Source organism: Schistocerca gregaria, chromosome 6 (assembly GCF_023897955.1).
Source record: "Schistocerca gregaria isolate iqSchGreg1 chromosome 6, iqSchGreg1.2, whole genome shotgun sequence".
Lineage (NCBI taxonomy): Eukaryota > Metazoa > Arthropoda > Insecta > Orthoptera > Acrididae > Schistocerca > Schistocerca gregaria.
Genome location: NC_064925.1, coordinates 315,285,310 through 315,308,817, shown reverse-complemented (window position 1 = coordinate 315,308,817; position 23,508 = coordinate 315,285,310). Strand labels below are relative to the sequence as shown.

At 40.8% G+C, this 23,508-nt stretch overlaps 1 protein-coding gene across 1 annotated transcript in view; it reads left to right on the top strand.

Moving 5' to 3' along the window:
• Window positions 1-23,508, top strand: part of LOC126278537 (galanin receptor type 2-like) — a 1,269,802-nt gene that overhangs the window by 1,078,258 nt on the left and 168,036 nt on the right. The window contains exon 5 of the mRNA XM_049978712.1: window positions 12,914-13,177. Within this exon, the coding sequence (XP_049834669.1) occupies window positions 12,914-13,177 (264 nt within the window). The remainder of the gene's footprint in view (window positions 1-12,913; window positions 13,178-23,508) is intronic.

Here is a 23,508-nt window from a genome sequence, read left to right as displayed (position 1 = left end):
TGTTATCGTAAGATCTATACTGCTTTTCTGGAGGGCTCTAGCTTTTAACATGGGCTGGGGGTGGTCCTTGACATACCTGAGACGCGAAACAGTCTCACGCTAAAACGTGCGGGTGGTAGTTGTACAGGTAGGCTGGGTCGTCCGTTCCTTATCCTAGGGCCTTCTAGCTCAACACGGTTCTGCTCTCGGCTTCTGTCCTCGTTTCTCCCCTCGGAACTCCGTCTGCCTCACGGTGGGAAGGCACGACATGCATTTAGGCATTCTTGTGTTACTCTGTGGTATTCCATTTGCTCACTCGTTACTCGTATTACTTTGGTTAATTCAATGTCACGATTTATTCGGAACTATGTGACATACTACTGGATTTGTTTATCATGTCAGGGTTTTCATGTAAGGTGTTGGATTTGCCTGACACCTTACACATCGACAACAATAGTTCACATACACAAGCCGACGTAGCAAGCAGAGGACAAGGAGATAGAGAAAGGAAATGTAATTCAGAACGTAAAGGGAGGTGAGAATGTAATACTCGTGGAAAGAGGAAGAAGACATGGCTACGGGAGAATACGATTTTGGTAGTATAAATGAGATAGGAGAAAGACTTGTTGAGATCTGTAATAATCTTCAACCACTAATAGTCAATACTCTGTTGAAGAATTACAACAGGTGGAGGTACACTTGGAAAAGTCCGGGAGATACTGAAGGATTTCAATTAGATTACGTCACAATGAGTCAGAGATTCCGAAATCAGATATTGGATTGTAAGGCGGACCCAGAATCGGATATAAATTCAGATAACAATCTAGTAGTGATGAATGGTAGGCTGAAGTTTAAGAGACTAGTCAGGAAGAATCAATGCGCCGAAAAGTAGGATACGGTTGTAACAAGGAAGAAAGAGAGGCGCTTGAACTTCTCTGAGGACGTAGATACTTAGATACTAAAAGCTCAGTAGGCAGTTCAGCTGAAAGCAATGGACATCTACAAAAATTTCTATCACAGGCTCTAGGAAGAAAATTGTATTTACAAGGAAAGCAACAGTGAAGAATCAATGGGGAACAGAAGAAATACTTCAACTGATCAATGAAGGGAGGAAGTACAAGAATGTTCGGGAAAATTCAGGAATAAAGAAATGAATGTCACTTAGGAATTAATTATAAAGGAGGTGGTGGGAAGCTATGGCGAAGTGGCTACAGAAAAAATTTGATAAAACAGAAAAAGAAAGCATTGTCGGAGAGACTGACTCTGCATATAGAAAATTAAAAACCACCTAACAACCTTCGGTGGCATTGAGATCCATGGCGATAACAATACGAATGCAATGCGTGTGTCAAATGCAGATGATAGAGTGGATACGTGGCAAGTGAAGGTTGAAGGCCTTGAAACTCCTTAATATGTTTTCAGTTACTTGGACTGAAGTAACTGAGAAGATGAAACTTCTTAAATAAATTCTGAGCCAGCCGGAGTGGCCGAGCGGTTCTAGGCGCTACAATCTGAAACCGCGCGAACGCTACAGTCGCAGGTTCGTATCCTGCCTCGGGCATGGATGAGTGTGATGACATTAGGTTAGTTAGGTTTAAGTTATTCTATGTTCTAGGGGACTGATGACCTCAGATGTTAAGTTCCATAGTGCTCATAGCCATATCAACCATTTTTCAATTCTGAAACTGCTGAGAGAAACTGAATGTACTGTCACTTTGCTTGTCTTTATCATTTCAGAACTAACCTACAGAATTCTTCCTGGCAAATACAGCTCAAAGTTATTCTATTCCTTTATTATACATAATACACAAGCGCAACGCTATCTGACTGCTAATAATTAACGCAAAAGAATGAACCTGAATGAGAAGAAATCCTAACAGTAACCCATACATTTCATAAGTCCCTTACCTCACAGAAAATATTCATTACACGAACTACAGCGATACTGCAAACACCATACAGCCAGCTATATAAAATATTCTAGCTACTGTAGGCTCTAACTACTAATAGGCATGTGGTTAGCAAGCAGACGGTCTGGACTTGTGTCCGTCAAGGAAATGTAAGATTGTTGATAATTGCATAATTTTTTTGGAGCTGGATGTCACGGACGATTATATATTTTTTGAACTAGATGTCACATTATTAAGATAAAATTTCCTAAATACATTGTTTGCTCTGCAACGGAATCTACCCTTTGCTAACCGCATGCCTGTTAGTAGTTAGAGCCTGCAGTAGTTAGAATATTTTATTTATCTGGCTGTATTGGTGATTGCTGTATCGCTTTAGTTCGTGTATTGAAGATTTCCTGTGAAGTTAGTGCCTTATGATATGGCTGGTGGCCATCTCTACAAGGACTACAGTGGTTCTGCACCTTTGGTGGCCCATTACTACAATAATCTCTACAAGGAATACTGTGTGTCTGCTCTCTGGTGACCTATCAATTCTACCAATATTCTTCAAGACTTCGACTGACTCTACTGTGGGTCTGCTCTTTTGTGGCTCATTACCAATCTTCATGTTTTCATGTCAAGAGTCAGCACTGTGCAACACTACTTCTTCAAGACTACATGGAGGTCCACTATCTACGTGTACATTTTCTCCTACTGCTCACACTGTGTGCATAAAACAGTCCTGATGAATGCTTAGGACTATCTTTAGAAACTGTGAAGGCATTTTTTTGCTTTATTGACCAAGGGAAATTACTGATTATGTGATCTGATCTGTTTAATACTGTTAATATAAATTTTTGTAACAAATTAGTCCTAGCCTTACCCGAAAGACTTTGTAAAATTTCCTGAGAGCAGCTGGGGGGCTATGTAAGTAGCCTGCGTATGCGTCTGTATGTTGGCAGCGCGATAGACTGCATTAATATCACTGACAGCCCTGTACGCCCTCTGGAAGAGACTCTGTGTGGCTGGTCGAACTCGCTGTTGGGTGTGTATAGTCTTCAGCGATGGAGGCTGGTTGTGGTTTTCGTCAGTGCGTTTGCATCGGCACTATTCGTGTTTTGAAAAGCAGAGTGTGTGTCTTGACTTAGTTGAGAAAAGTGCAATAACGCAAAACCAGAATGTACGGTATTTGCAAGATTTTGTTCTGTTGTTTCGGATTTCTGAGGCGAACAGTTACCGACTGATCGATCGACAGTACTTCGGCGTTCATTAATTGTTTGACTGTCTACACTGTCGGGTCTATGTCCCTATGCACTATTACCAAATTATTATGTTGAACATTTGTTAATTACTAAGTAGTGCTAACACGCTACGCTCATTTTCACTGTCATTTCTCAATTTGCTTTCGAGCCTAGTTTTACGTTTTTCACACGCCACGGTACTTCATACGATAACACACAAAAACAATTGGAAAGGAAAAAATGAGAAGACACTCTAAAGCAGCACTGAAAATAATAAGTACCTAACTAGCTGCAAAAACGAATGAGAAATACTTAGTGCAAATCCAAGTGCATGCCACAACTGCTTTGCTCATTACAATACAGTACAACAACAAGAGACTACAACGACAAAAGAAATTCTCTATACTGTTACGCGCTAGCACTAAACAATAACTAATTGCTAACCATGCACTGATTATTCAAACTACAATAAAATTCAGAAGATTCCAGTCAGGTTTCCTCTGCTAAAGGTCGACAGGTGTAGCTTCTTTATTAAGTTTTTACTTAAATAGAAATACCTGGAAAGATGAAGTCTCTTAATTTAATTCTGAAACTGGTGAGTAAAACTGAACATACTACCACTTTGCCATATTTTTATCATTTCAGCACTGACCTACAGCATTCTCCCTGATAAATACAGCTCAAAGTTATTCTATTTATTTATTACACATAATATACAAGAGCAACGCAATCTGGCTGCAAATAATTAACACAAAAGAATGGCCCTGAATCAGAAGAAACCCTAACAATACTTACTTACTTACTTCACAGAAAATCTTCTTTACACGAACTACAGCGACACAGCGAACACCAATACAGCCAGATAAATAAAAGATTATGACTACCGTAGGCTCTAACTACTAATAGGCATGTGGTTAGAAAAGGAAAGATTTTGTTGCAGAGCAAACAATGTATTTATGAAATTTTACCTTAATAATGTGAAATCCAGCTCAAAAAATATATAATCGTCCGTGACATCTAGTCCCAAAAAATAAAAAAAGTAAAAAAAATACATAATCATCAATAATCTTTCGTTTCCATGACGGACACGTCCAGACCGTCCACTCGCGCTAACACTTCAGATCTCTAACCTCCATCACTGCCTACTATTAACACCCAACCTGCGTCACTGCTGGCTATTCGACTTCAACATCCATCACTGCTGGCCATTCACTTCTGACTTCCACCACTGCTGACTGTTAACTTACAACTGCGAATTCGAACAGCCACAGAGTCTCTTAGCGAAGGCGCAGAGCGCTGTCAGCGATATTAATGCAGTCTATCGCACTGCCGACAGACAACCACATAAACAAGCTACTTACAGCCTCTATGAGGGAGAGGACTTTCTGATGATGTGACCGAAAAGAAGCAGGAGACCACAGGGAAGAGACAGGGCATTTACTATTAGAATTTTAAAGAGGAAGTAAGACCAAATAAGGCAGAAGGGGTAGACAACATTCAACTGGAATTTCCGAAATCGTTATCGGAAGTGGCGACAAAACGAGTATTAACGTTGGTGTGTGGAATCTGTTGTATATTACCCGCCTTGCCCTATAGACTGCCCCTATATATATTAGAAAACAGAACGTTTTCAGCCATGGTGTGCAGAATGCATGAGACTGGTCATATACCTCAGACTTTAGGAAAAACGACATCCGCGCTGTTCTGAAGATTGCAAGAGCCGGAAAGTGCTAGAAATAACGCACCATCAGCTTAACAGCTCATGCATCCTAGTGGCAGAAAGGAGTAATATACGGAAGAATTGATAAGAAAATTGATGATCTATTAGATGTGTAGCTTTACAAAATGTAAAGGCAGCAGAGAGGCAGTTCTGACACTGCGTTTGATAATGGAAGCAAGACACATTCATAAGATTTGTTGACTTGGAAAAAGCGTTCGTCAATGTTAAATGGCCTAAAAGGTTTGAAACTGTAGGAAAAATAGGGATATGCTATAGACAAAGGCATGTAATACGCAGTATGAACAAGAGCCAAGATGGAACAAAAAGAGTGGAAGTCCATGACCTAAATGAGGGTAAGACAGGGATGGATGTAGTCTTTCGCTCCTATTGTTCAATCTATACATCGAGGAAGCAATGACTGAAATAAAATAAAGTTTCAAGAATGAGACTAAAATTCAAGATGAAAGGATGTCAGTAATAAGATTTGCTGATGGCATTGCTATCATTGTGAAAGTGAAGAAGAATTACATGATCCTCTGAATGGGATGAAGAGTCTAATGGGAATATGGAATGAGTGTAGATCTAAGAAAGACTCAAGTAATGAGAAGTAACAGAATAGAGAACAGCAAGAAGCCAGAATGAGATTTTCACTCCGCAACGGAGTGTATCCTGATATGAAACTTCCTGGCAGATTAAAACTATGTGCCCGACCGAGATTCGTTTTGAAGGTTATACGACTAGCTCGTTTTGTCATGAAGACAGACTCGGAAGTATCGGTTTTTCAGCATGTTGGACAGCAGTGTTGTCAGTCTAGAGCATGGAAGAATTCGCTTTACCTTTAACGTTAGTCTGTCCAGCCACACAGTTTCTCGGCCCGCACACAGTTTTAAACTGCCAGGAAGTTTAATATCAGCGTACACTCAGCTGCAGAGTGAAAATCTCATTCTGTAAACATCCCCCGGGCTGTGGTTAAGGCATGCTTCCGCAACAGCCTTTCTTTCAGGAATGCTAGTTCTGCAAGGTTCGCAGAAGAGATTCTGTAAAGTTTGGAAAGTAGTAGACGAGATACTGGCAGAAGTAAAGCTGTGCAGACGTGGCGTGAGTCGTGCTTGGGTAGCTCAGATGGTAGAGCATTTGCCCACGAAAGGCATTGGTCCCGAGTTCGAGTCTCGGTCCGGCACACAGTTTTAATCGGCCAGGAAGTTTCAGAACAGCAAGAAATTTAACATCATAAACTGGTTATCACGAAGTAGAAGAATTAAGGAATTCTGCTACACAGGCAGCAAACAAACGTATGACGGACGGAGCAAGGAAAACAATAAAAGCAGACTACCACTGATAATAAGAGCCTTCATGGCCAATACAATTATGCTAGTATCAATACTAATTTGAGGAAGAAATTTATGCTTATGTATATTTCGAGCACAGCATTGCATGGTAATGTGAAATGGACTCTGGGAAAAACGCAACACAAGAGAATCAAAACGTTCTTCAGGTGTGGTGCTACAGAAAATTCTTGAAAAATTGATCGACTGAAATGATAAGGAATGATGAAGCATTCCACAGAATCGACGAGGAAAATAATACATCCAAAGAAGAAGGGACAGAATGATAGGACATCTGTTATAACATATCTAGGAACTGGAGAGGGTGAAAACTGTAGAGGCAGAGAGTCTTGAATACATCCAGCAAATAATAACGAAGGGTGCAAGTGGTACTCAGAGATGAAAAGGTTGGTAGAGGAGACGAATTCGTGACGGGTGAACCCGAAGGTGAGAACTGTTGCAATATTTATCATTTAAAGGCAATTGTTGTGGTAATAATCTCAGTGTTTCAGCAACACTATGGTTTATTATAAAAACACATGAACTACGCAAAAGTGTATCTTACCATAAAGTGTTACCGCATAGTTTAGGTTTGAGGACGTTGCTGTGCCATAAGAGCGACTCCGATGTGGAGAAATAAGCACCAACATGTAGACAAGGCATCAGTGTGACGTGTCTTTCCCAAGTGAGTGCGGTAAATACGGAAATGTGAACTATGCTGACGTTATTACCAAATCAGTACGCCTACGTCCCTTGAGCGCATTGTTACAGATGACGTAAGTTAGTGCGACCACTGGTAACAGGAGTCGAAATCGTCGACGATGCTGTGTTGTCACCCACCATTCCTCCCCCGAGAAGTTCAAGATAGCCATCTGCTGGCAAGGTGATGTTTATCCTAATCTATGATTACCGGGGACAATTGCTTATTGATTACGTAGAACTTGGTGGGTCCATCACAGGGGAATCGTGCTGCACAACATTAGACAGAACTACGACGTTCAGTTAAGGTGAACCATCCATGAAAACGTCAACAAGGAGTACTGCGTAATAACGCTCGTCCCCATGACGGAAACGTCGTAACGCAGAAGTTACTCCAAGAGGAGGGCACCCGAGCACCCGCGCTGTACTACCAATATGTCCCCATGCGGTTTCCGTCAGACGAGGATGAGCAGCAGGCAGTTATTTTGAAACGTCCCCTTAGAACAATTATACAAAACTGTGCTTAAACTGACACACAATATTTTTTTAGCGCAACGCAATCTGACTTTTAAAAATCCCTACGAAAGAATGGCCCTGACTAACATTAACCTATACCTTTCACAAATCACTTACCTCACCAAAAATCTTCGTTACTCGAACTACTGCAATACAGCGAGCGCCACTACTGCCAGCTAAATAAAAGATTCAAACTACGGAAGGCACTAACTACTAATAGGCATAGTTAGCGAATGAAAGATTTTAATAGAGAACAAACAATGTATTTACCTTAGCAGTCATCAAATATTATAGTATATATATAGCAGTTCATGCCATCCAGTCTTACAAATTTCAAAACTCCGCCATCTCTCTTCCCACATCCACCACCGCTGGTGGCTCACCTCTAACTGCCCAACGCTACGCGCTGTTAACAGCCAAGAGCCCTACATTACAATAGCGAATATTACAAGAATGCCACCCAGCCGCAGACTGCGCACAGCACAGCCAGTGATTTTCATACAGAGCGCCATGTGGCGTTACCAATAAAAAAACCTTAACAGCCTACTTATAATTTTTTCGCGCAGCAGCACACGGTTTTTTATTAAATGAGTGTCTTCAGCCAGGTGGATGGGTAGGATTTTTACATCAGTGCTCACAGCGATTTTGCCTAATTCGCATACCGATTCTGGTCTTTATGGCCTTCGAACTGAACGTTTTTGATGGGCGCATATATGAGAAATTCGAAATAAAGGTCTGGATTGTTAAACTTACCGAAAGAGATGGAGTTTCATAAAATATCGGGTTTAGTTCTGTGAAACAGGTACAGTAGCTTGTCTGTGATGATCAAAGTGGTTGTTTAATTTTTTTTTTAAATTAGAGGTGGAGCCCCTCCTCGCTAACACTGGCATGATCACCAACTCAAAAGGTCTACTGCCATCTCTGCATAAGGGTTAGTTTTCACTAATGTGAGGTGTCGCAGGATGTAGTTACTACGATGTTTCCCTACGTCTGGTTAAGGTTAACCATTAATACGCGCTCATCTGGAGAAAGATTGAGTCGAAAGTCGAACGAAGGGTAGCGGTTTGAAGTGCAGAGCAAAAAAGTGCCAACGCAAGACCCAAGGGGAAAAAAACCTCTCCGACAGTTAGGTCGGGTAGTTAGAGCAATAGCGGATGTCTTACTGACTGCGACAGATTGGGCAAGGGTAGGCTTTGTTAGTAGTGGGTATCATGCATGTCGATTCCTTTGAAGTCTTGAAGTGCTATTACTCGGCGGCTGCCGCTGGGTGCCGGTGTTGTCTCTCGGTGAGCGTCAGCATAACTGTAACACTTAGGTTCATCCTCGTTTTGTGTCCGATAGGTCATACATCAGATGCACAGTGAAGGGTAATGTTGGCGATCTGTTTGTGCGCTAGCGGGCGAGCTCGTCGGTTTCCCTGTTGTAGCCTGTTGTGTCGGATTTAATGGCAGCTGGCATATCCAGTCAACGTTGCTGATATGCTGGGGCTTGCCGACGTTTGGCGCTTGTTGGTGTATGTCAGCTTGGCACAGGTTGTTATGCCCTAGCTAGTAGTGTTTTTGGCCGCTAATGCTTCCACGTATAATTGTTGTGGGTGTTTGGAACCAACATCCAAAATTTTAAAGACCTGAAGTACATGAGTCAGTGTTAGCTAGATTTCCCTAAAATGCCAAAGCTGTAAGCGATGCTTTCTATAATCTTCAGTGTACTGTGAGCAGAGAGGCTAGGCAGTGACTCTGTGACTTGAGAGCTGAGCTGCAACTTAGCTTCCGTCACCTCTCCGTGACTTCTGCCCCGAAACTCCCCCAACTTCCGTGTCTCTTCACCCCCTGTGACCGACTCTCAGCATCTCTTCTTTTTTCCCATCTCCTCCCAGCAGTCTGCTCCTGTCTTTCTGCCAGAAAAACACGAGCACCAATTCTCTCAATGTTGCTACATCTCGCCAATGGCGTAATTCTTTCTTTGACAATGTTTGGTGCTCAGAAATGCCAAAATGTCAACAAGTCAATGAATCTAATATCTTCTCCACTCTTGTAAGTTGCTTCCCACTGAGTGTCATGTCCTGATGTCACTAATAACACTCCAGTCGGTGTTCGTTAGGCGATCAGCTAGCCCGACATTACAGGTCCTGTGAAATGTTAAAGAGCTCAATACAAGTCTAGTGGCCAACTCTGCTCCAGTAAGTACGTCAGTGTTGTAATGTCAAGTTTGCTAGGAAAGCCAGTAGGCATTTATCCCTCTACGTATATCATTTAACAAGCTCCTAGCACCCACCACGTGCCAACAGACTTCTGTCTTGGCCACTTGACAACTGCCCTGTAAGTGGACAATGGCCTGTAGGCCTGCTCTCCGTGGGTCAAAGTGACTTCTATCCCCTGGAAAGGAAACAGGTGCCCTTCCTACTATATCCACTCCATCTCTCTTTCTGCGATGACTGGTGCACCAACACCCTGCGGCTGCACATTCAACTGGCCCTCACTGTGCGTCCCCTGTCATAGCCTGAGCGCTCCTCAGTTCCAGATTTAGCCCATAAAGCAAATCTGTGTACTCAGAACAGTACTAAACTACAAGAGATTAAGACGAGGAAGTGAAATCGTCTCAAACAATCACTGTGATATCATGACTCCCACTACACTAATGACACTCTTACCCTTAAGTATAATTAAAGGTGAACAAATACGAAAAGAAGCTAGCTACAGGGTTTGCAACATTCACACTTTTTATTATTTTATCTAGTCAACTGCCACATTTTTCATAATACAGATATTTTGTCTAAATCATTTCGCAATTGGTTTCTATCATCTGACGACAGTTTGAATCAGTAACTGACACCATCATCTCCAAAAAGTCTAAGAGGGTATCTCAGATGTCACCTATATCTTGGTACAGTAACTTGGCCGACCACGGTGGCCGTGCGGTTCTAGGCGTTCAGTCCGGAGCCGAGGGACTGCTACGGTCGGAGGTTAGGTTCGAATCCTGCCTCGGGCATAGATGTGTGTGATGTCCTTAGGTTAGTTAGATTTAAGTAGTTCTAAGTTCTAGGGGACTGATGACCTCAGATGATAAGTCTCATAGTGCTCAGAGCCATTTGAACCATTTGAACAGTAACTTGCCTATAATGATCACAGTGACGGTTTGGAACAAACATCCAAGAATTTTAAGGATCTTGGGAAGCACCAAATATCACTTCTCTTATATTTTGAGTCTTTCTATCAATTGCCAGGAATTCAGTCGGACAGCTGAAACGATTACTCTGCAGGCACACAGTTTCACTAGAATTCACTTCTTTGAAACGAGAATGCTAATTTAATCCTCCAGCCTTTATTAGCTTTAGGACGATATCAAATTCAACCATAGCCTCCCATTCATCCCTCCCTTTTAATTTTCCTTGCTGTAGTAAAAGGTGAAGGCTGCCCCTTCTTCCTCCGTAGCTGTAATGTTGAACTGTAAAACTATTTGCAGTCTTAGCTGACGCCCAGCCACTCATCCAACTCTGGGACTTGCCACTCCGTTATAGATGATCATGGTGCTGTGGTTGGGAGACGCTGCTGCACGCCTCATCGCTGGCAGAGGTGGTGCACAGGAAATGTAGCACTGAGACCAGCAAATCTGTCTGATGTGAACATGGTGCTGTGGCTGGCCACGTGGCCTTTAACCCTCGTCTCGTTGGAGCTGTGTTTTTTCTCACTGGTTGATGCCCAGCTATTCTTCTACTGTGAGCCTAGCCATTCTGGTACAGTTGATCATGAAGGTGTGGTTTGCGGTACTAGCGTTCACCACCCTACCTCTACTGTTGGACGCCTACTCATATGATTGGATGATGACCTCATACTCCTCCCAATCTGAGAGTTGCTTCACTATTATAGGTGACTGTGTTGCTATCGCTGGCGGTACTGGCCATTATCTCACGGCTGCTGTGCATCGATTCACTGGCTGATATAATGCTCAGCTACTCCTGCTAATGCGAAATTAGTCACTCTGTCACAGGTATAGTTGCAAAACTACCGTTCCATCACAGACTATCGTATCTAAGCGTAGGCTACGGTATTTGGCGTTATCTCATTTCGGTTGCTTTGTTTGCCTATGCGATCAGTGTCTTACTAGCTCCCCCTAGAAACTTTAGGCAGAGAACCATCTAGAATCTGAATGAGGGTATATAACGGACTGCATAACCTACATAACATTTTTTTGTTCCACGTAATTGTATCTGTCTCTGTAACTTGAAAGTAAACACTATATCAAAATTGAGATTATCAGTGTTCAGTTCAGGCTTTATTTAAATATTTTTGATTTGTAAGGTGATAAAGAAAGATGTTGTAGTAAAAGAAAATGCAGTTGCATCACGTAGCACTGGAAAACGCAGTTTCCTTATAAATGAAAGAAAGAAAAGAGATAAATTTTAGAAGAAAACGCTAAACAGTGTGGTACTGAGTGCAGAATGTGGGCATGTAAAACGTACGTGCATCTTAAGTAAATGCTTTGATTACATAAGTGTGCGTAAGTTACGCATCAATTGGTTTTTATTACTTACAAAGTGCAGTTTATATTTTGTAAGGATACAAAATAGGCAGTGGACTAACGCTGAACGATGTGCAGATTTAATTATGGGCCAAACAAACCAAAAAGAAAGAGAACTAGACATCTCCCAGTTTCTCTCTCACACATGCATTTATGTTTCGTTCCTTACCAATGCTACCGATATTGTTGGTAATCCGACCATTTACTGTGTCATTTATGTACTGCAGCAAAACTACCGAACCTTACTTTTGGTAGAGCACAACTCTTATTTCAGATGAACATGATGTTTCGGATGACAGAACCCATCAACTCGTCGCTGCTGTGCGTGTAACCATTTGCTACTTCCTTAAATGTGAATCTTGCCACTCAGTTACAGGTGATCGTGGCTCTATGGCTGATGGCACTGGTCATCCTTTCAGCGCTGCTCCGCCCTTACTCTCTAGCTTACTACATCCACTGCAAAACTTGCAACACTGTAACAGTTGGTCATTATCTCACTGCTGCTGTGTGTGTCTCATCGCTGGCCGGCGTGGTGCGCAGATACTTGTGCTACTGTGAAATTAGCCACACTGTTGTAGGAGATGGTGATGTTACAGATGGCAGTGCTGGCCATTATCTCGCCTCTGATGTGCCTTTACTCACAGCCTTGGCTGATGTACAGCTACTTCTTCCAATGAGAATATTGCCACATTGTAACAGGTGATGGTTGTGGCTCAAATGGTTCGGATGGCTCTATGGGACTCAACATCTGAGGTCATCAGTCGCCTAGAACTTAGAACTACTTAAACCTAACTAAACTAAGGACGCCGCACACATCCACGTCCGAGGCAGGATTCGAACCTGCCACCGTAGTGGTCGCGCGGTTCAGCACTGAAGCGCCTAGAACCGCTCGGCCGCAGCGGCCGGCGATAGTTGTGCCACGGGTGGCTGCGCTGGGCACCCCCTGGCCGCCGCTGTGTGCCTGCTCGCCAGCTGCGGCGGCTCCCAGCTACTCGCGCCGTTGTGAGCGTTGCCGCTGGATTGCAGGTGATCGTGGTGCTGTGGCTGGCGGCGCTGGCCATCTTCTCGCCGCTGCTGCGCGCCTACTCCCTGGCAGAGGTCGCATCCGGCTACGCGTTCTGCTACGAGAGCTGGCACGACAGCGAGAGGCGCGGCGCCAGTCTCGCGTTCTTCGTGCTGGTCTACGCCGTGCCTGGCAGCATCGTCGTCATGGCGTACTCGCTCATGGGGCGACGCCTCTGCGCCATCAGCCCTCCCTTTTCCGAGGACAGCATGGCGTCCACCAAACAGGTCAGCTGCTCCCGACACTCACTGTGAACAGATCAGCATCACGTAGTAGGGTTGCTATTTAACTGATACTTTAAATACGGTGAAGCCCACATTTTGGATCATCTCACGACTTCAGTCACTCCATCACAGAGTGTTTCCCTTGCATAGCTATTAGAAAGTTCCTTAGAAAAGCAGAAGCTGATCGACAGCCAAGGGTAGTGTAGAATTTGTAAAAAACAGCAAGAAACTTTGCTTCCGTTGAAAGTCTCTACAAATAGTGCTAATAAAGAATTTCATATATACACGTATATTCGTGATACCATACAGGCTAGGTTACAGGCGACATGAATTGTGCTCTCAATTGTCTTGTAGAGAAATTAATAAAAATTTATTCTTCGTGTTCAAGATTGGCTCCACAAATTTATACCATGAAAAAGGTAACCAGACATAGCGTATTATATGAGAAATAGTCAAATGAAAACCGAACACCTGCCACAATGTACCATGCTATGGTGCCACTCAAAAGTAATCACCACACGAATTAAGAAATTGATCCCAATCGGAGTTGCGGTCGTGAACCGTCATCAGCCGACTGCTTTTTACTAAATTCGAACTGATAGTCTCATCTCCCAGTGAGATAAATGTCTTACGTGCGTGGCAATTAAAATCTATCAATCCCACGGGCCCATTGAGTCGGATGTTTGGTTTTCATTTGTCTGCATCTTATGCCTGAAGAATTCAGTTGGTATGTTTCTCTGGATGTCGATGAGCTCTACTTCGATTATATCCCATTCGCCTGTTTATGTTAGACAATTTTATATTTCCTCAGACGCATTTACTTAGACTGGGCAGCAGTAATTCTGCCAGGCTTAATCGCACATCACTACTGTCTCTAATGCTTTATTGTCAGGACTGGGGTGGAATGATACGCTCACGGTCAAAAATGTTAAAGAATACATATCTAAAGAAATAAGATTAGCCTGGAAACCAGAGAGGGGAAGCCGGTAAGGTAGTAATAATTTGTTGCTTTAACAATGTACAGACAAAGGCCAGGTTAGCTCAGTATTTCAGTATGCAATAGATACTAACCTGATGGATCAAATGTAAGTGAACCCTTAATAGATCATAAAGATTTCAACATAAATGGTTCCTATCGGCCTCACAGCCATGCATTCAGAATAACTTTGTGAGGACAGGGAATACGAATGAATCTATCACTATTCGGAAAAGTCAATTAAGTTGATGTATGAATGAGTATTATCTTTGCGTTCGACTTTAAATAAAATAAATTATTTTCTCCGGGAATTAGAATACGGATCTTCTTACTTCCGTTGGAGCTTACGATTCGGAAAAGTCAATTAAGTGGATGTATGAATGAGTATTATCTTTGCATTCGACTTTGAATAAAATAAATTATTTTCTCCGGGAATCAGAATACAGATCTTTTTACTTCCGTTGGAGCTTACGAATATCTTTCATGAAGATAAATCTAAGGGAAATTAGTTGATACATATAAAAATGAAAGACGTTTTCTGTTCTGAGCGCTGCAATTAATGTTTGGCCAGCCTGCGGTCAATAACATTATAAACATGTTAACATTTTCTTTTATTCCTTAGTAATAATATATTAAATTACAGTAGTTTGATATGGCTGCTAAGTACCTGACACGGAGGATTACTAAGAAGCATCTAGATTAAAGTCTTGAATAAATAAGAAATTATGTTTCAATACTAAGTGAAACGTCCAAATTGAATAATTGTACATGATTGTGCTTAAACTGACACACAATATCTTTTTAGCGCAACGCAATCTGACTTTTCAAAATCCCTACAAAAGAATGGCCCTGACTAACACCTCTACATTTCACAAATCCCTTACCTCACAAAAATCTTGGTTACTCGAACTACTGCAACACAGCGAGCGCCACTACTGCCAGCTAAATAAAAGATTCAAACTACAGAAGGCACTAACTACTGATAGGCATAGTTTGCAAACGAAAAATTTTGGTAGAGAACAAACAATGTATTTACCTCAACATTGTTCAAAAGTCATATTATATATATCAGTTCATGACATCCAGCCTTAGAAATTTACTGTCTCTGTCCAGATCTTCCGCTCTCACAACTCCACCATCTCACTCCCCACATCCACCACTTCTGGCGGCTCACTTCCAACTGCGCAACGCTACGCGCTGTTAACATCCAGCTGCCCAACACTACAATGGCAGACAACACTGCAAACTAGCCACAGACTGCACACAGCACAGCCAGTGATTTTCATACAGAGCGCTATGTGGCCTTACCAATATAAAAACCTAAACAGCCTACTTACATAGCCCCCATGCTCCCCACAAAAAAAATTACAAATTGTTTTGGGGCACTGGCCAATACAGATTCGGAAAAAAACTTTTCATAATTACAGTAAGAAAGATATCAAATGCACACACTTATTGATGTTCGTCAAAAGCTAAAATTTTCCCACTGTCCATAAAGACAATCTTGATCATTCATCACAGTAAAATTGCAGTGTTTTTCTCAAAGTCTGAGCAGTAAAAGGAAAAGCACAATGAAGTAGTGGATTTCCATGCAGTCTTGAAGAAGTACTGTTGTCCTTCCAACGGAAAGACAGTGCTGACTCTTGACATGCAGACAGGTAATGGTCCACAACAGAGCAAACCCACAGCAGAGTCAGTCGAAGTTTTGAGGAATATTGGTAGGCAGGTCATCACGGAGCAGACCTACTGCAGCCCTAGTAGAAATAGTGGTATTGGTGAGTCATCAAAGGTGTAGACCCACTGTAGTCCGTGTAGAAATAATGGTATTGGTGGGTCATAAAAGCTGCAGACCCACTGCAGTCCTAGTAGAGATGGCCAGCAGTCATCTGCTGTGACTGTGCAGGTGCACAATCACCATCTAAGAGTCTTGCGGAGAATATAGCAAGTCCATAAACCACCACTTCTCCACTCACAAAAGATTTGTTTGAAATGTCCTTAGAACCAGCAATGCTGTTATCCAGTCCCTTGCTGAATTATTAATACGCGTGCAAACACTATCAGTCCCTACTTCTCACATATTGTCCATATACTATGATCAAAAGAAACGTGTGCAGTGAAATGTAACTTGCAAGTTACTTAATTTGATGAACTGGTGTCAATTAAAATTTTATAACATAAGAATACAATAACAAAGGTAAAAAATACACCATTAAAGAACATAACAATACAGATAACGTTTGTACTAAAATAGGCTTTACAATAGAATTGCAATAACATATACATCAGTGTTACAGGAATTATGACGTAAGTACATACCTAAAAGATCAGAATAACTTTTGAAACATCAACTTCACATATGAGCATTAGAACAAAACTAAATAAATAATGTGTAAACATCTTTACGAAGTAAATAACATGTTATTAATGCCAATTATATTTGAGGATAACAGTATTCCTCATCATAGTGAATGTAGCTTAGTATTAGAAGAGAAAAAATTCTGTGAAACAGTACACCGAGACAGGAAGAAAACAAATACATAAGGGTACACAAACACACAGTGGGATAACACAAGGAAAGGACAGGGTTTGTTTTACTGCAGTATTTTGCAAACAAAACTTTCTTTACTTCTTGGAAATCTTCCTTCATTCTTCATTATTTCCAAAAAGTCCAATCTATACCTGCTTTCCTTACTTTTTTCAAATAACTTCTCAATGCATTTCTTCCAATTCATTGCAACTCATTCTCTTATATAGTCTAGCCCCTCTTAAGCTAACTTAAATCTACTGAGCTCAGATGCATAAACTAAGGGACGAGGCAATGCAGCAGCACAAAACAATTGACACAAACAGCAATGGCAAAAAAGTGCAAATTGGCAAAGCAAGCAGCAGTAAAATAAATCACAAAGCAACTGCAACATTACAAATAATATGAGTCAATGTGCAGCAAACAAGAAAAATAAATCCGTACTTAAGCTGGATTAACAGAGCAATACAAAGTCAAATTCAGTAACACTGTGCCTGGCAAGCAGCAGCAGCAAATACAATAACTTATATCTAAACATGACAAAGCTCAAACAGAAAAAATATTACAGTAAAAATGGCCATGTTTAATACCTATGTCACATCGTAACACTAGAGTGATGCATCACGAGAACTTACACGAGCAGATAAGTTGCCAAATCGTAAAAAAATTATTTATGCAATTCTTGTGAAGGGAAATGTCTATTTATGTGCCCTCGTTTTCTTGCAAGTAGATCATAAATTTATTATTGACTATATCTGTAGGCATAAAATAACTATATCAGTACATCTATTAAATTTTATTTTAACCAAAGCAGCAGTGCAGCTAGAAACTAGATATTAAACAAAATGAGTAAATAAATACATAAAGCAAGCCATATGGCACTTCTCTCAATTATTAAATATCATAAATTAAGAGCTCCACTGTATAATCATATATGTGTTCAAGATTGAGTGTGTCGTTTTTGTAATGCTTTCTACAAAGGAATGTCAATAGCGAGGATAATGGCCTCCTTTTTTTTTCTCCACCTGTGCCTCTGAAAGGCAAACACTAATGGCTTTTTTCCAGGAATTTGTCGCGCAGCTGGGTGCCCACGACGCATTACGTGCAGGTGGTCACTGACCTTTCTTACCGAAATATTTACGGCACCAGTTTGCACTACAGTGACAGTCTCATATAAAAATTTTACAGGTCGAGAATTTGCGTTTCAAATCTGTAGAAACAAAATCCTGTAAATATAACAGTGTCCAAAAAATTTTCGCCATCATAGTGATACATTCACCCATATACACACATTTCATAACTCTTAAAGAACGATTCTCGGTTTCCAACACCCTTTTTCTCAAACCAGAGTCCCTACCTTCTATTCATTATTCATATACATATAAACACGTAATCACATTCCGCATATAGTATCAGCTTATTGATCATAAACATACCTCAACAGCATAATACACATTGTCATCGTTATAATAACATCATAAAACCTCAGTCAAATCTTAAAAACGTCGTAGCTTTCTGCAATAATTTCTAAACCTAAAAAAAATTCTCTGCTCATTTCAATAGTGTCATCAACCTCAAACATACTTTAAAAATCATGATCCCATACCAAATGCGACATTGAAAGCTCTCATATTATCACAATGGTTCCGAAAAAATAAGAACAGTTCACAAGTACAGACAAAATATAATTTCATAAGTGTGAAGTTATCCAACTGTGTAATTGTGTAAATATCTGTCACTGACAAGGTAAAAAAAAAAAAACATGTTTGTCTCTCTCAGTTAAATGATCAGATAGCTGTGTAATTTATGCTTTAGAGAAATATGGTACCAAGGTGTAAAGTTGTATAAGCAAATACCATATTAGCTAGGGCTCCTTGTGCTTGCCAAACACGTGGTACACAAAGTAAGCGTGTACCCTCCTGAGGATTAATGTAATTATACCCTCAGGTGTTACAGATTACAGCAATAGAATGAAATGTATCACGGAACACCTTTGTATCATTGTAATCCAAAAATCTTTAAAAATAAATGTTTTCAAATACGTGTGCTGTAGCGCTAAACTGTGCCTCTTGTTGTAAGATAATCTCTGTGGAAGTGTCGTAGTTATCGTCCTCTGTAAGCAAAGTTCTGCTGAAATCAATGTACGTACCTCATCACAAACCAAAGTTAAATGCTTTGCGTATAGATATCGTAGTTATTACGTACCTTACCGTGATCAAGAAAGTACTATAATGTAACGTATTGTTATGCTATGAAAAAAGCTGTCTCATTGTAGCTATACCACAAACGTTACTACTAAAGCATGTTTTACTTTCCAGAAGAATTCAGAAAAACTGTGATGATATAAAACAGATACACCGCAAAAGCAACATTGTAAATTGTCACTCATTAGTAGCGTCGTGATAAAATCGTGTAGCTGTCACATAAACTAACCACTGTGTCATCTGGTATCTCGCAGAAAGTACTTTAAATCCAGAATGTATTTTCAAGTAAACCAAAATGTCTCAGTAAAATCTCATTAGCAGTACTGGGATTTGTTCTAAGTATGAAAGCCTTATAGTCGTTACGTAATCGTACAACTAACAAGCAAGAATGTACAAAAACAAAACTGTGTCGTCTGTTCACTATAACAATGCATTCGTAATTTCTGTTTAAAAATGTTCCCTAGGTTCTAGACTGGATATTTAATTTTAAAACATTATTGCATGATAACAGGTTCAAAGTGTGACAAATTGTACTAGTAGCGTGAAGTGAAAAATTTTATAGGAAAGACTAAGTTAAAAGACAGATTATCTCTCAATAAATGGTTTTACATGTGAAATGTGGTGCAATCCTTTACTCTACCTAGTGGACAGAGTTTAAACTTCAGAGCAATTATCATGTTGTATACGTCGGTAAGGAATACTGGAATTTTTCTCAATGTTAGCGTCTATGTTATTTTTCTCTGTGCCCGCCGGCGCACGTGGCTGCCTGCGGTCCCAGTCATTGTCTGTCTCTTTGTTGGCGCCCGTCGTTATTAGGATTTGGAGACCTAACTTCTACAAATTCACCTTGTCGAGAGGGCCCTGCTCTGTTTGAATCCCGCCAGTTCTGATGCAATTCAGGTCTGTCGTTAAGATCATATCGTCTGTCGTCATGTCGGTAGATTCCATAGTTTCCTTCTTGTTGGTCACGTGGTGTAGAATTTCTCCCTGAATCGTAACTGCGTACTGGACCGTTGCATCTAAAGTTATTTGGTCTCCCTTGATAATAATTATTTTGGTTCCCATATTGTCTGTTTCTCTGATTGTCTCTGTGATAGTCATTACCGCGGAGAGGTGATCTTTCCCTGTAATTATTACTAGTCTGCCAACGGTTGTCATACGGGTGGTGTCTGTTTTGGTCACGATTTGTGTTGTGAGAATAGCCTTGTCGTGTCCAGTTATTATTTCTTTCATCGCGGAATTGTGACGGATGTGACCCGTAATTGTTGTGTTCATGTTTTCGCGTTCCGCGATTGTTAGTGTCAATTTCCAATTCTTGTAATAGTCCCTGAAAAGCTCCAATGTCGTCTTTGCAACGTCCTGCCAAAATAATATGTCGTAAATGTTCAGTAGATGATCGTGTACAGTTTGCAGGTAAACTAAGCAGAAGTCTTCTAACATTTTTCCGAGGGAAAAACATTTTACAATTCGTGTTCACATTTTAAGCTGCTAAATGACTCTCGTTTCATTATAAAAGATTCTTTAAATTATTGTTGTATGCCGTATTCGTTAAACAGGATTTCAATGTGTGAGCCTTAAAGAGCGATCGCAAATACGCAACTGAAATTAACCACGTTAAAGTTGCAAAACCTGCTTGTCATTGAACTTTAATTGCCTCTAACAGCCTATTATCCTGTTATGGCAGAGTTCTGCGTTTTAATATCTAAGCCGTTCGAGTTAATCCCTAGTTTACTGCGGTACATCGTGTGCAGTTGTTACTATGTCCCTAGCGAAAGTTGGTTAAATTCTGTTGCTCAAGAAATCGCTCCGAATTGTTTCGGAATTCTCTTCGCAGTTATATACTTCGTAGACTGGACCAGAAAAGGTATTTGCCACTGGGCACACTCAATGTACTTTTGTCATTTTGCTGCAGCTTCACAACTTTTTTAGGAACTGTAACGTGGCGATATCCGTCATCGTATGATTCCGACATCCTTTTTAATTGAAAACATTCATCTATGTAACTAAACTGGTCCAACTTCCACATAGAACATCTAACGGTTGCCAAGGGGTACATAATTACTGACCACATTTAAAACATTGACATGCTTTCTTATTCTACTTATTTAGGGCTATAATTTTACGTTAAAGGTTTAACACAGTAAGTAGTAAAGATAGAAACGTTGTACTTATCTTAAGATGGTGTAAACCACAGTAGCAGGATTATCCAGAATATAATCATCCAGTATTTGAGAATGTGAGCAATTTGCCACTTCCAGAGAACCTTACACATAATTTTAAGCCTTTTCGGAAACTTTTGTTGCTGAGACTCCCATTCCTGCCTCTACCACGACACACACACACACACACACACACACACACAAAATAATATAAAGAAAATTTTATGTTAGTGCAGTAAAACTTCACCATCAGGCACTTCTTTTCCACTAACTCTGCAATATATTTTCCAGACAATACCATTATATACCACTGCGTTTACCTGCAGAATTATATCATTGTACGACTCTTACTACAAGAGGTTTTCTTTCTTTGGGGGTCGGCTGGGGGTGGCTGTCATCAGTCTTCTGACTGGTTTGATGCTACCCGCCACGAATTTCTCTCAAAGTACTAAGAGAAGTACTTCTCAGTTATTTGTATTCCGACTTCCTCCACTGTTTTTATCCTCAACAACTCCCTCTCAAACAACGAAAGTTATTCCCCGATGCCTTAAAGCGTATCCTAATTTGCTGTGTTTCCCATATATTCCTTCGTCGATCAATTCTGCGAAGGACATCCTCATACCACACGTTATCATTCGACATAATTTTCCACATTATTGCCTAACACCACGTCTCAGATGCTTCGATTCTTTTCTTCCGGTTTTCCCGCAGTCCATGATTCACTACCTTACAAAGCTGTGCTCCAAGTGAACATTCTTAAAAATTCCTTCCTCAAATTAAGGCCAACTTTTTAGACTAGTAGACTTATCTTGGCCAGTAACGCACTCTTGGCCTGTACTAGTCTTCTTTTGGTATCCCCTTTCATTTGTGAGTCAGTCTTCATGAGTCAGTGCTTCCAAGGCAGCCATTTTCCTCAAATTCGTTTACTCCGTATTCACCAAATTTTATGTTAAGATTCCCGCTGTTCTCATATCTGATACTTCTCATTACTTTCATCTTTTTTGTTTACTCCCAGTCCATATTCTGTTCTCATTGAGCTTTTCATTTCATTTCGTACATCCTGTAATTCTAAAATATTACGTATTCATTGGACTGTTGATTTCATATAACACTTCTCCTAATTTTCCTTCACCCTCCTTGAATGTAGCAGTATCAGTAAATTTTATTAATACCCTTTCACCAGGAATTCTTCACACTAAAATTCGAATCAGATTCAAATTTTGTCTAATGATTTAGAGTTCTCCATAGTGTTACTATCCTACACAAAAGACAAGGGCGTCTCATCACATTCATTGTGGTTGCTGGCCAACTATGACCTTAAAGAAGGGCTTATACGTGCGTGGGAGAGGAGGGAGCTGGGGGAGGTGGGTATAAGCAAAGTCAGAGTTATCAACAACGTCATCCTTTTGCTTATCACACTGCGAAATGTCGTTTATGACCATTAGATATATGAGAATAAACAGGTCAAGTAATGGGTCATTGTGGTCTCTACTGTACATGGTGCTAGGGGTATAAGTGACATTGTGAATATTGGTATCTTAAAATGTACTCAGTTCACAGTGTTAGTTGCTTTTTCTGTGTGTGGCTGGCCTGCACACTGCAACTCGGACACGTTTTCGCGGTTTTGTTGCGATATTGATACTCACCTGGCTCAACGACTCACTGTGCTGTCGTTCACTAACATGTCTCCGTACACATTCTGCAGGTGCCTATGAATATTTGCGATGCTCTGGTTTTCCGCCAAAAGAAAGTCAGTGACAGTTCTCTGCTTGGAACGCACTTCTTTTACTGACCCCTTTCTTCAGGCTACCTATAACGCCGTCACCTATCGCAACTTCATGAAAGTATGGGGCCTGAAGCCCGAATTTTCGACACGAATTTTGCATTCTTTCAACAGTAACTGACAGGGAAAAAATGTGTTGCTTTACTTGCAGAACACCCCTCGTAAACTACACGATTTGTATACATATCTCACCTCTACCTCCAGCGAATTTCTCCATATTGAGTCACTTTTACGCATCTGAATGTACGTCACGTCGTATCTTCTAAGCTATAGGTCGTGCAATGACATAATTATACAGATAGATCCAGTGTTATATGTATCTACTGTCTACGAAATCTGCTGCGAATAGACTTAGTAGGAAGCAAGTAATAAATTGACGCTTGATTGTTGATACGTTAGGTTTATTGCGTGAAGAGCAAAAATTTAGTAAACGATAAACTTTTTTCCTTGAATTACTTTCTGCGGGTTTCGGGAAGGGAAAGATTAGTAGAAGTTTGAAATTATGTGTAAAGATGAAACTTCCTGGCAGACTGAAACTGTGTGCAGAAGAGCTTCTGTGAAGTTTGGTATATAGCCGTGCTTGGGTAGCTCAATTGCCAGAGCAGTTGCCCACGAAAGGTAAAGGTTAGGAGTGCGAGTCTCGGTCCGGCACACAGTTTTAATCTGTCAGGAAGTTTCATATCAGCGC